The sequence below is a fragment of the Nanorana parkeri genome, unplaced genomic scaffold, assembly GCF_000935625.1.
Source record: "Nanorana parkeri isolate BGI_ZX_2015 unplaced genomic scaffold, ASM93562v1 scaffold692, whole genome shotgun sequence".
Taxonomy (NCBI): Eukaryota; Metazoa; Chordata; class Amphibia; order Anura; family Dicroglossidae; genus Nanorana; species Nanorana parkeri.
Genome location: NW_017306960.1, coordinates 515070 through 526642, shown reverse-complemented (window position 1 = coordinate 526642; position 11573 = coordinate 515070). Strand labels below are relative to the sequence as shown.

The 11573-nt window shown below is 39.3% G+C and overlaps 1 protein-coding gene across 1 annotated transcript in view; it reads left to right on the top strand.

The window, feature by feature from the left end:
* The window catches only part of STT3B (STT3B, catalytic subunit of the oligosaccharyltransferase complex), a 136070-nt gene extending 125405 nt beyond the window's left edge, over positions 1–10665 (top strand). Inside the window, exons 11-16 of the mRNA XM_018563761.1 lie at positions 598–785; positions 1690–1861; positions 4017–4190; positions 5529–5642; positions 6667–6879; positions 10335–10665. Of these exons, the coding sequence (XP_018419263.1) occupies positions 598–785; positions 1690–1861; positions 4017–4190; positions 5529–5642; positions 6667–6879; positions 10335–10415 (942 nt within the window). The 3' untranslated portion in view covers positions 10416–10665. The remainder of the gene's footprint in view (positions 1–597; positions 786–1689; positions 1862–4016; positions 4191–5528; positions 5643–6666; positions 6880–10334) is intronic.
* The last annotated feature ends 908 nt before the right edge of the window (positions 10666–11573 follow it).

The window sequence follows — 11573 nt, the reverse complement described above, 5'->3', positions numbered from 1 at the left end:
TAGGCTGAGTAATAAGAGTCTCATTAGGACCCCAGCAGTACCTGGACTTTAATAGTAGCTTAGAAGTGTGGCAGAGGTGAGCCTTGCTAACCTGGTGTGGATCAATGATTTTCTGACAGCTTAAGGATTACATTTTAATATAAATCATCATGTTGGCTCACTTCATACAAACGTGTATATCATTTAAAAAGAAAAAAGTATTTTGGCAGTGGACATCCCTTTTAACAGCTGGCACAGTGTTGATCTTATAATGAAGCACACAGAGATTCCGGTTTGTAGGAAGATATTTTACTGCGGACAAAATTGATTTCTATTTTTTTTTTTCTTCTAAAACCACAAACTGCATTATTAGAGAAGAAAACAGTTTTTAGGCTTTTTGAAATATGTAATTTGTGCTGCTTCTCAAAATTTTCAGGCTGAATTAGAGCTGGGCATTATTCTCATCGATCAAATAAAACCCAAGCTCTGACCTAAAAAGACATTGACATGTTTTATTTATAATTAGTAGATTTTCAGATGCTGCTTCCTTATTGGCACTGTTTCTGCTGGCACAGTTCTTTGGCAGCTCTGCAGCTAATTCTTTTTGTGTCCTTTCAGGCTGGTAAAGTGAAGAAGCCCGTGTCTGAGCAGGAGAAGACAGAGGAAGGTCTGGGGCCCAATATTAAGAGTATAGTCACCATGCTCATGCTGATGCTCTTGATGATGTTTGCCGTACACTGTACCTGGGTAACTAGCAATGCCTACTCCAGCCCAAGTGTGGTACTAGCATCATACAATCATGACGGGTAAGAAATAGTGGTCACTGTCCTTTAATGGTAGAAAACCTTTAACCTCTTGAGTTCCAGTTGTCATTTTTATAACGGGACTGGGTTAACTTTTTTTTTTTTTTTTTATCAAAGCGCTGTTTAAAATGGCATCGGGAATCGGCAGCTCCCACAAGTCCCTTGGGTATGCAGGCTGGAATAGTGGCTGTCTATGACAGCTGGCATCCAGCACTAACTGAAACTATCCGCTCCTGGGCTTCCGATGCTTCACACAGAGTGTGAAATGACATGCGAGTGTCAGAGAACTGTGAACCCAGCCAGCATGATGATGTGCCCCCTAGGGGGGGCATGTTAATGACCGGCTGGGCTCACAGGCAATGGGCAGAACGATAGTGTCATTCTGCCCTGAAGAGCACCTCCAGCGCTGGACCAAACAACGTCTAGACTAGTAGCTGAATGCTCTGTTGTACGTAGTGTCATGTGAATTATCACTTCATAAACACTAATGGGTTTGTTCTCAAAATACACCCATGCCACCTTATTAGACTTCCGGTCCATAAATGAGCTTACTGTGCCCAAATGAAAACTTGAGGACCTTCAAAACTTTCACAGTATTGGACACTTTTTATAAAAGCTGGTTGCAGTAAGGAATGTCTCAGTTGTTCTTATTAACTGTCAGTGACCCCTTGCATTTTCTAACCTTCTGCAGAAATAAAGCCGTTAGCTTGATGTATGATGTTTTCTTCATATTTGATTTGTATAAGCATCTAGGACTTGTGCTTTAATCACCCAGATTCTTTAGACTGCCCCTGCCTGGTGTCAGTCTGTAAACACTGGTGTATTTGGTGTTGATAATATTTTAGGAAGAATGTTTATTTTAACATTGTTCCATTTCAGTGCTTTGACATCATCAGTCTTATTTCAGAACACGAAATATCTTGGATGACTTCAGAGAAGCTTACTATTGGCTAAGACAGAACACAGATGAGCATGCCCGAGTCATGTCATGGTGGGATTACGGCTACCAAATAGCAGGAATGGCTAATCGGACGACACTGGTAGACAATAATACGTGGAATAACAGTCACATAGCACTGGTAAGAACTGTGAATAGTGAGACCCAGTAATAGAACGTTATTACATGTAAAAGTATTGCCCAATAAATGAAAAAGATGCTATGCCCAGTAAATGTGTGTAAGTATACAGCAGGGAATAAGACTGGAGGTTATTTCTAGAAAAATAATATATACATATCAGGTGCAGTATCACTGGTGCAGTGTTTGTTTACAGTACTTGGACTGTGTTCCGACCACTGAATAGAGTAGCCATACAGGGCCATTATATTAAAATAACATTGGATCTGTTTCTCAAGGGGCTCAGGTATTTGAGCTTTCTACACTACAGGGAAATTATCTTTATAGGTCACTGTGGTAATCTAAATGAATTTTCTGTATCATTCATTGAGGGACACCGAAATATAGTAATTCTAAGACATTTGGGTTCTATGTAGTTTCCTACTGGAGATGGGCACTGACAAACAGAAAAAAATGTTCAAAGCCAGCCCCATAAAACCCTGCACTAAACATCAAGTTGGATGCTTTTATGATGAAACCTCTAACTAGGCATGTCCCGATACCCCTTTTTTTAAGACCAAGTACAAGTACTTCCCCTCATGTACTTGCCGATACCAATTACCGATACTTTTTCTTAAAGGTCCAGGTGACATTTTAAAAAAAACAATAGACTAATGATTTTAGGCCAATTTGTTTATGATTCTGAAGAACTTTAATTACTGTTTTAGAACAATAAAACATTTAAACTATTCATGTTTTCAACCATGATCGTGTGGGACTGCCCAGGCGGTATTGCGGCGGGAGACCGCGCAATCTGCCTGGCGCGAATGGAGTGCCATTAGAAAATAATGGCACTGCCAGCCGAAATCGGCGGTGGTGTGCGATTCCGTTCATTTATTTTATTATTTTTACTTTATCGTCTTTTTATTTTTAATCAGTTATTTTTTTAAACTTTTTTTTATTTATTTTTTACTTTTACTATTTTTTTTCACTAAACTTTATTGCTATCACACATGGGATAACAAACCCCTGTGTGATAGCATTTGGAGGTGACAGGTATTCTCTTATTCTGGGGCATTTTCACAAGTACTTGTGAAAATGCCCTGTATCAAGCCCGATACCGAAGCTAGCATCGGTATCGGGACATCCCTACCTCCTAACTATATTTTTTAAAACATTTTTACTAATCAACATGCATGGTATTCAGTAAATTGTTTTTTTCTCTTAAATCAAGATGTCTAATATGCAGCTTGAGCTAGTCTCTGTACAGCAGCTATTTGGTTCAGTGTTTCCTCAGCAATAGCTTTGGAGACCATACCTGGATCCTGCTGGACCGGGGATTGTGGGACCTCTCTGGAATGACTTTCCGGCACTGGGCTTTATATTGTGCCACTTTTCAGAACCTGGTGTACTATGTTAGCTAGCCACAGAGCTAACTGGCCCAGGGCCATGCGCACCAGGAAGTTTGGCCTCCTATATTGATCACATAATTGCACCTGCTGACTGAACCAGCAAATAAACTTTGTCCAACCTTTGATTAGCATCAGTGGAAACTGTTCGCTTGGCAAAGCAATGTTTAGTAACTACTGACTTGTCTTTAAAAAAAAGTTTTCCCAGTCTCCTATTTTCATTTTCTTACGCTCTGTCTATTCCCCCTTCTCTCTCTTCCTCCTTTCCCCCCTTCTCTCTCTTCCTCCTTTCCCCCCTTCTCTCTCTTCCTCCTTTCCCCCCTTCTCTCTCTTCCTCCTTTCCGCCCCTTCCTTCCTCCTTCCCCCCCTTTCCTCCCTTCCGCCTTTCCCCCCTTCTCTCTCTTCCGCCTTTCCCCCCTTCTCTCTCTTCCGCCTTTCCCCCCTTCTCTTGCTTTTCTTCCTCTCTGTAGAAACAGTAGTTTTATTTAATGTATATCCATTTGTTTTGTAGCACTTTTTATACTGATATTGATAGCATCTTTATATGTTGTGTGTGTGTGTGTGTGTGTGTGTGTGTGTATAGATAGAATAGCATTACATAATTCCTGGCTGCTTCCTGTCTGCCATAGCAGCATGAATGAGTCATGTTCAGAGGCGATAAATAGCTTAATTGCTTTCTTTTTGCTTTCAGTGAACTGGCTCGCTGTTTTGTATCCCTAGATGTTTCTTTTCCAACCATCGACTAATACTGCATCTGCCTTTTCTTTCAGGTCGGAAAAGCAATGTCTTCAAATGAATCTGCCGCCTATGAAATCATGAGAAGCTTGGATGTAGATTATGTATTGATTATTTTTGGAGGTGTAATTGGCTACTCTGGCGATGACATCAATAAATTTCTCTGGATGGTTAGGATAGCAGAAGGAGAACATCCAAAAGACATCAGGGTAAGAAAACATTCCGTATACATGCCCATTAGAAAAGAAAGAGTTCTGCCTGTCCTTGTATGGTAATTCGTCCTTTAGGGTAGGAGTTGCTGGATTAGTTTTTTTTTAGAGTTTGTGTCCAGTAGCTCAAAAGCTGTATTGTTTTGCTGCACATTAATGTCCAGACATCTCTAACACAACCTTAGGTATATAGGATCCATCATTGGTATGATGGTTCTTTTTACAATTTACCCTTCTGCTGCTGCTACAAGTATTAAGTATATGTAAGTATAGCATTCCCCGGGTTTGACTACATTTTGAAGTGTAGGCTTTGCGCTCTCTAGTAGAAGTGATTAGGATGGCTGTAAAGCCGCCCCAATTACGCCTACATGTAAACAAACCTGGGCCTCCAACAGCCGGCTCCAACCGCACACGTGCCCTACATCCACTGCAGCCTCTAGGATGTGGAGAGGAGATGGAGAAACCTCCATTCCCCTATCTTCCCTGTGAGGCACAACCTGGAATCACTCACCACTGAACTTTTCAGGGTTTAGGGCTGCCAGATCCTGGCTGCTCTGGCTGGGATAACAAAATGAGTACAGTTTGTACTCTTTCGAACAGACCCCTAATGCCTCCATAAAGAGGATCTGTCGCCAAAAAAAAAACCCCCAAACATTTTTTTTGACTGATAAGCTCCTTTTGTGACAAAGTGTTATGAACTAAAATAATAAAAAAGTAAATACATAAAAGCCCACCCTGCACACGCACATTTGAGAGCAAACACACGTTTGCATGTAAATGACCGCGCAACACGAATTAATATTGCAGCACATTCTGGAGTGAGAGGGATACTTCCAGGGATTTTATTGTTTGTGTGCATTAAAATTTGATCTGGGTGTATTTTTTACATAAAATATAGGTTTGATAAACCGTTGCGCAAATATTGTGTGAGAATCATCATTTGAGTGTATGGTTCCTCTGCTTTCAGAAAATGTATGATTTTTAGGGGTCTTAAATTCATTAACGTGTACAAAATGAGCACATGAGCGAGCACATAAGCATGTGTCCACAAAATGGGGGGGGCTCTGGCAGTGAAAGGGTTAACTGTAGTTCACCAACAGATGATCATTATTTCAATAGCTTGTACCCCCACGTATTCCTGTTTACTCTGAAGTAAGCCAAAGAGTGCAACTTGGTTTTTTATCTTTGGGGAGAAAAGGGGGGGGGGTGTCAAATAAAATTGTAATGCTTAACAGAATACAGTTCAGTGTTTCAATCTGATCTATGCAACGTTTATAAAGGTATTTGTGTTAAAGGCATCCACTTTCATCTGGATTTACTTTTTTTTTTTACTTCTAGGAAAGTGATTATTTCACACCCCAGGGAGAATTTCGAGTTGACAAGGCTGGATCTCCAACTCTGCTGAATTGCCTCATGTATAAAATGTCATATTATCGATTTGGGGAAATGCAAGTAAGTATGAAATTTAGCACTAATTATCCTTCACACCGCAAATTCTGTGCAGAGCAGAATCCCGTGTCTCTAACCTCAATGGCTCAACTCAAATATCAGCTAGCCAGAGATCTCACCACACTTTATTTTTTTCAGCTTCTGAACCATTCTGGTGTGCTGCATTGGAAAAAGTGTAGATTTAGGTATTTTAACCTGTTGTATTGGGTGTTAACAGCCGCCTTGCCACAGAGCATGTAAAGCGCAACATGAAGATGGGTGCTGCAATACACTGCAACAGTATGAATCACCATTAAGAATTTACAAACTTTCATAAAGCAATGATCCAAATTTATTTTAGTTTTCCTTTTTAAAAGCATTTAAGGTTTGATATATATTTTGACCTAGACTGCTGTTTTGTGTCTTCAAAGATTAATACAAAGCATATACTTGTATTGAATAACACTTGCTATACTCAAGGCTGATACCAGTGTATTTAAAGGAGAACTATGGGGTCAGGGCTTTTCCCCATAGTTCTCCTTAGGGTAATGGGAGGACACAAACTATCGTCCTCCCGTCACCCTAAGCTCAGTATACCGCGAGCTACAGCTTGTGGTATACTGAGACGCCGCAGCTGAATTGGATCCCGACAATTGTCTGGATCCGCCCAGCTGTGTGAGTGACAGCTGGCTCTGCCTGTCTAGAGGCAGAGCCAGCTGTACCCGCCCCCTCCCCCGTCCATTCCACCAGTCAGCGCTGGAGGATCGGAGCGGGGAGGGGGGAATCCAGCCACTCCCCTGTCCCGGCAGAGAGCTGTGACAGGATCGAGAAGTGAGCGAACGCTGGTTTGTGTTCGCTCACCTCCCGATCTACTGAGCCGACCTGTGACAGTCTCATTGTCACAGGTCGGCTAGAACTATGAGGTGAATGAAAAGCACTCACATCATAGTCCTCTTTAACCTTTTTGACATCATTTTAAATGATTGCTTATACAAGTCCAGAGCGGGATAATCCTTGGACACTGACTTTTATTTTTTCTGTTTTCCAGTTAGATTTCCGAACCCCGCCAGGTTTTGATCGTACTCGTAATGCTGAGATTGGGAATAAAGATATCAAGTTCAAACATCTGGAAGAGGCTTTTACATCAGAACACTGGCTTGTCAGAATATACAAAGTGAAACCATTAGACAACAGAGAGGCACTGGACCACAAACCAAGAGTGACAAACCTTGTACCTAAACAGAAATATTTATCCAAGAAGGTAGGTTCTGTGCGCATTGACTAAAGTGAACCTTTATGTATACCGTATATACTCGAGTATAAGCCGTCCCGAATATAAGCCGAGGTACCTAATTTTACCACAAAAAACTGGGAAAAAGTATTGACCCGAATATAAGCCTAGGGTGGGAAATGAGGCAGCTACTGGTAGATAGATACCAATAAAATGACATTAATATTTATTTAAAAGAAAAATAACCTAGCTCTGTAAGTGGAAAAGGGGGTACAGGGCTACATATCATGTACTACGGATCATTTAACCCATTCATATTAGCAGAGGATAATTGTAAATCTATTGTTCAGTGCACTCTATATGTAGTATATAGTACATGTACATATAGAGTGCCTGCAACAATACATTTACAATGATCCTCTGCTAACATGAATGGGTTAAATGATCCATAGTACAGGGCTACATACAGATCATTTAATACATTCATGTTAGTATAATTGTAAATGTATTGTCTGCACTGTATTAGCAGTATATACTCTATATAGAGTATATACTGCTAATACAGTGCAGACAATACATTTACAATTATACTAACATGAATGTATTAAATGATCTGTATGTAGCCCTGTACTATGGATCATTTAACCCATTCATGTTAGCAGAGGATCATTGTAAATGTATTGTTGCAGGCACTCTATATGTACATGTACTATATACTACATATAGAGTGCACTGAACAATAGATTTACAATTATCCTCTGCTAATATGAATGGGTTAAATGATCCGTAGTACATGATATGTAGCCCTGTACCCCCTTTTCCACTTACAGAGCTAGGTTATTTTTCTTTTAAATAAATATTAATGTCATTTTATTGGTATCTATCTACCAGTAGCTGCCTCATTTCCCACCCTAGGCTTATATTCGGGTCAATACTTTTTCCCAGTTTTTTGTGGTAAAATTAGGTACCTCGGCTTATATTCGGGACGGCTTATACTCGAGTATATACGGTAATATAGTTTGTACTTATTACCAATTTATAATCAAATGGAGAAAAATGTATTTACAATGCTAATACTAATGTTCCAGGTAATGAATATCGTAAAAATCCAGTATGACATTGCAGCTTTATTAAATGTGAAAACACCCAGTGACCCTCATATACTGCCAAAGGAGGTTTATGGAAAATGGTAAACACTGAATATGCACGTGCAATACATAATATTATGGCGAACCAAACGCCAACCTTTTTTTTTCCCATCATGTATTCACAATGAAATATAAAATTAAACTACATCAACATTAAATATGAATAGGCAAAACAGAACGTTCATGTTAAAGACCGTCCTCCAAAGAAAGTTTAAAGCGGTTTGGTGATTATGAAGAGAACAAAAATGTAATAAATCAGTCTAGTTCAGATGCAATGCTAATACAAGGAGTATGGGGCTATGCTAGTGCAAGTTTTTATGGAGGACTTCAGTGCACAAAGCTCCAGATAGCAAAAAAAAAAAGCAGGGGAACTTCGATTGGGGTAAGTTTGTTTTTACCCACAAGATGTCCGCCTCCTTGAAACCCCGGAAACACCATTATAAGTTCTTCTCCAAATGGTACCGCTGTCTATCTGTTCTCCAAAAAATGAACTCTTCCCTTCCTGATACCTGCTTGCACTGCTTTTCTGCAGAGGGAAGCATGTTACATATTTGAATGGCATGTCCCCTTATTCGGTTGACCTGTGCTTTCTGTAGTTGGTTTGCTCCTCTGTCCAGAATTATAGCTAAAATTATGCACACACAATTCTAGGATAGCTCATTGATTACTTTTATTCCATTTACTCCAAGTACAGCTTGTTATCTTTTAGATACTCATGTGCATGTCTGTTTTCTTCTGTGTAGTGATGGCATGACACTCCATGGAACAGCTATCATAAGATTTTATTTAATATTTTGTCTTTGTACAGCCTTGAATGCAACTTGATGAATATATATAAATATATACTGTATATTTATATATCACGTACTCTCAGATGTTTTGACATTCATTGCAGTGACGAAGGGTCCCATTCTAAAGACTGTAAGGAAACCACAGAGGATAACATTATATATAATGTCTGTGCATATTTTGTTCCCCATGATCCTCTATGTGTTGTAAAGTAGCCACCTCTCCAAGCTTGCTTCTGTGATGTACTACAATCTAACGTTTAGTTTACTAATTTGTATTGAGATTGTAGTCCATCATGGGAGTGATCTTGGAATGGTGGCTACTTTGCAACACACACAGGGACCATGGGGAAGAAAAGTAGCCCCCCTCCAGAAGGAAGGACAGTGTTGGCTCCAATTCAGAATTGATTTGAGGATCTACAGCCGAATGATACACAAATAAGATACATTTTTGTTAATAGTTAGGGTGCCTGAATGCATTTTTAAGATTTAACTCATGAGTTTAGTGTCACTTTAATGTCCCACATTTTGGTACCAACCTTTAAACTACTGCAGTTACGATATTCCTTTAAAACTGGATGCACTATTGCAGTTCCCATCAGTAATATTTGTAATGCTGTGTGGCCAGAGGATTTCCTTAGACTGGTGAGATATATAAAACAAAAACCCACATTGACCTAGAATTTCAGGTCCATAAAACAAGACATTTTCCGGGTCCTTTGGTAAATCGCATAACTGTCATCAGATAGTTGAGTTGATATTTATCAGCATCCTCTAGGAACAAAGAACATGAGGTTGTTAATAATCTGAGGATGTATATAAGGTTTCACTGTCTTCATGATCTAGTAATCTCAAAGACTTTGGGCTGAGCACAAAAGCAGCTCCACACAATTCACTGTTTTAGCGAAGGATTTAAAGATAAGCTTTAAAAAGATACAGATTCAATGGGTTTTTTTATATTTCAGGCAGACCCATTTGGTTTTGTGTGACATTCGTGCTTTATGGACTTGTTGTTCATGAATATTAAGCGGATACAGCCCTCTAAGCCAATGTATAGAGGCATTTTCCTGCTTACCAGGTGGTATGGTATGAGGAGGAGTTGGAGTTAGAATCGTTGATATTTTTTCTACTAATAGAAACCACATTTAAAGTGTCTCCTGAAGCTAAAATGTTTTTGTTAAAGTGCAAAGGAGGGTGAATCTCCCCAGTTGGGACACTTCATTTGTCCTGGTGACCAATTTGGGATTTCGCTATAGAGAGGAAATCTTTGGAAGAATACACCTGTTCCAGTGTCCACTGTGACTGGATTGCTCCTCACTTACTGGGGAGGTTTCCTCACTTCTGTTGTATCTGTGACAGAAAGTGAAGGGAACACGAGCAGCGCAAAGAAAAAATGATGGATTTTACCCAAATCCTACTGGTTCCAAAAATTGAATAAAATCACTAAACTTGTTATAGATCTACTTGAAAGTGATAGTTACATCACCACCTAAAAATATGAATTGCAAATTTACCTTGGTTTTTCCTTTTCCTTCTTGCCTGTTTCTAGACATCAAAGAGGAAGCGTGGCTACATTAAGAACAAACTGACTCTGAAGAAAGGCAAGAAATCCAGCAAGAAGACGGTTTAAACCATCCCATCTCAAAGGACCAGGTCCTCGAGATAACCAGTCTTTGCCTTTAGACGAACTCATGTTTATCAGTGACATGAGAGTACAGAACCATCTTTGGTCCAGGATATTGTACAAAATTTTCAGGCAATGTCTGATTACAAATTATATATTTATTGGCTTATTAAGAACAGCTGTTTTAGATTTGTAATGTGAAGCCAGACAGACAGTGCTGTTGTCCACAAATAACAGCAGTTTTTTTTCTTTCTTTCTTTTTGGTAAATATGATTTTCGAATCCTTTGACAATTTGGACTGATCGCACCAAAGAGCCCTCTGATTTGGTTTTTGGCACATGCATACTTGTCAATTTTTTTTTTTTTCCTTTTTTATATTACAATAATAAAATGAAACCTGAAACCCTTGAGCTGCATTTTCTTTGCAACACTCAGAGGAGTCTGCATAGATGTACTTTGTGGCATCTGAGAGCGGCCCACTTTTCTGCCTGTGACTTGTATCATAACACGATAATAAGCATGAGTTCTTGAATAAAGTCATATTTTGTTCCCTGTAGCTGTTTTTTTTTTCTTCAGTTGGAAACAATGAACGACGCACAAAGAATGTCAGTTTTTTTTTTTGTTTTGTTTGGTTTTTTTTAAATCTAGTTGTCAGGGACGTGGGTGTATGCTCTAACTTTTCATCTATTTTTTTTATATGGGGACAAGTAAATCAGTAAATCAAAACTCTGTCTAGGCAGAGGTTATACAGCTAAGGCAGGTATAACATTGCTTCATTATTTTTTCTGAAAGGGCCTAACCTACGAAAGATTTCACATTGAAGTGGTAGCCATTTTGTGCAGTCTGTCAGTGTTCTAGAATCCTAGTGATATCCTTGAGGCAAAAGTCACCAAGTGCCTCACCGATGTTCCTAATGAATTGGTAGGATCTATATCAAATCTTTCATTTTTGCTTTAGACTACAAAGTAGCTGCTGCTTTTCAGGGCTGGACTTTAAGTATATGCTGTCGCAAGCCACTTGGCTCTCCCCTGTGACTATAGATACTTTTGGCCACAAAGTTCTTAAGTCATTTAATTTAAAATCTCCCACATGTGATAAATGCCAGTATCGGGTTTTTTTTTTCCCTGGCAATTTATTATAGACATTTGGTATTGTAATTAAATA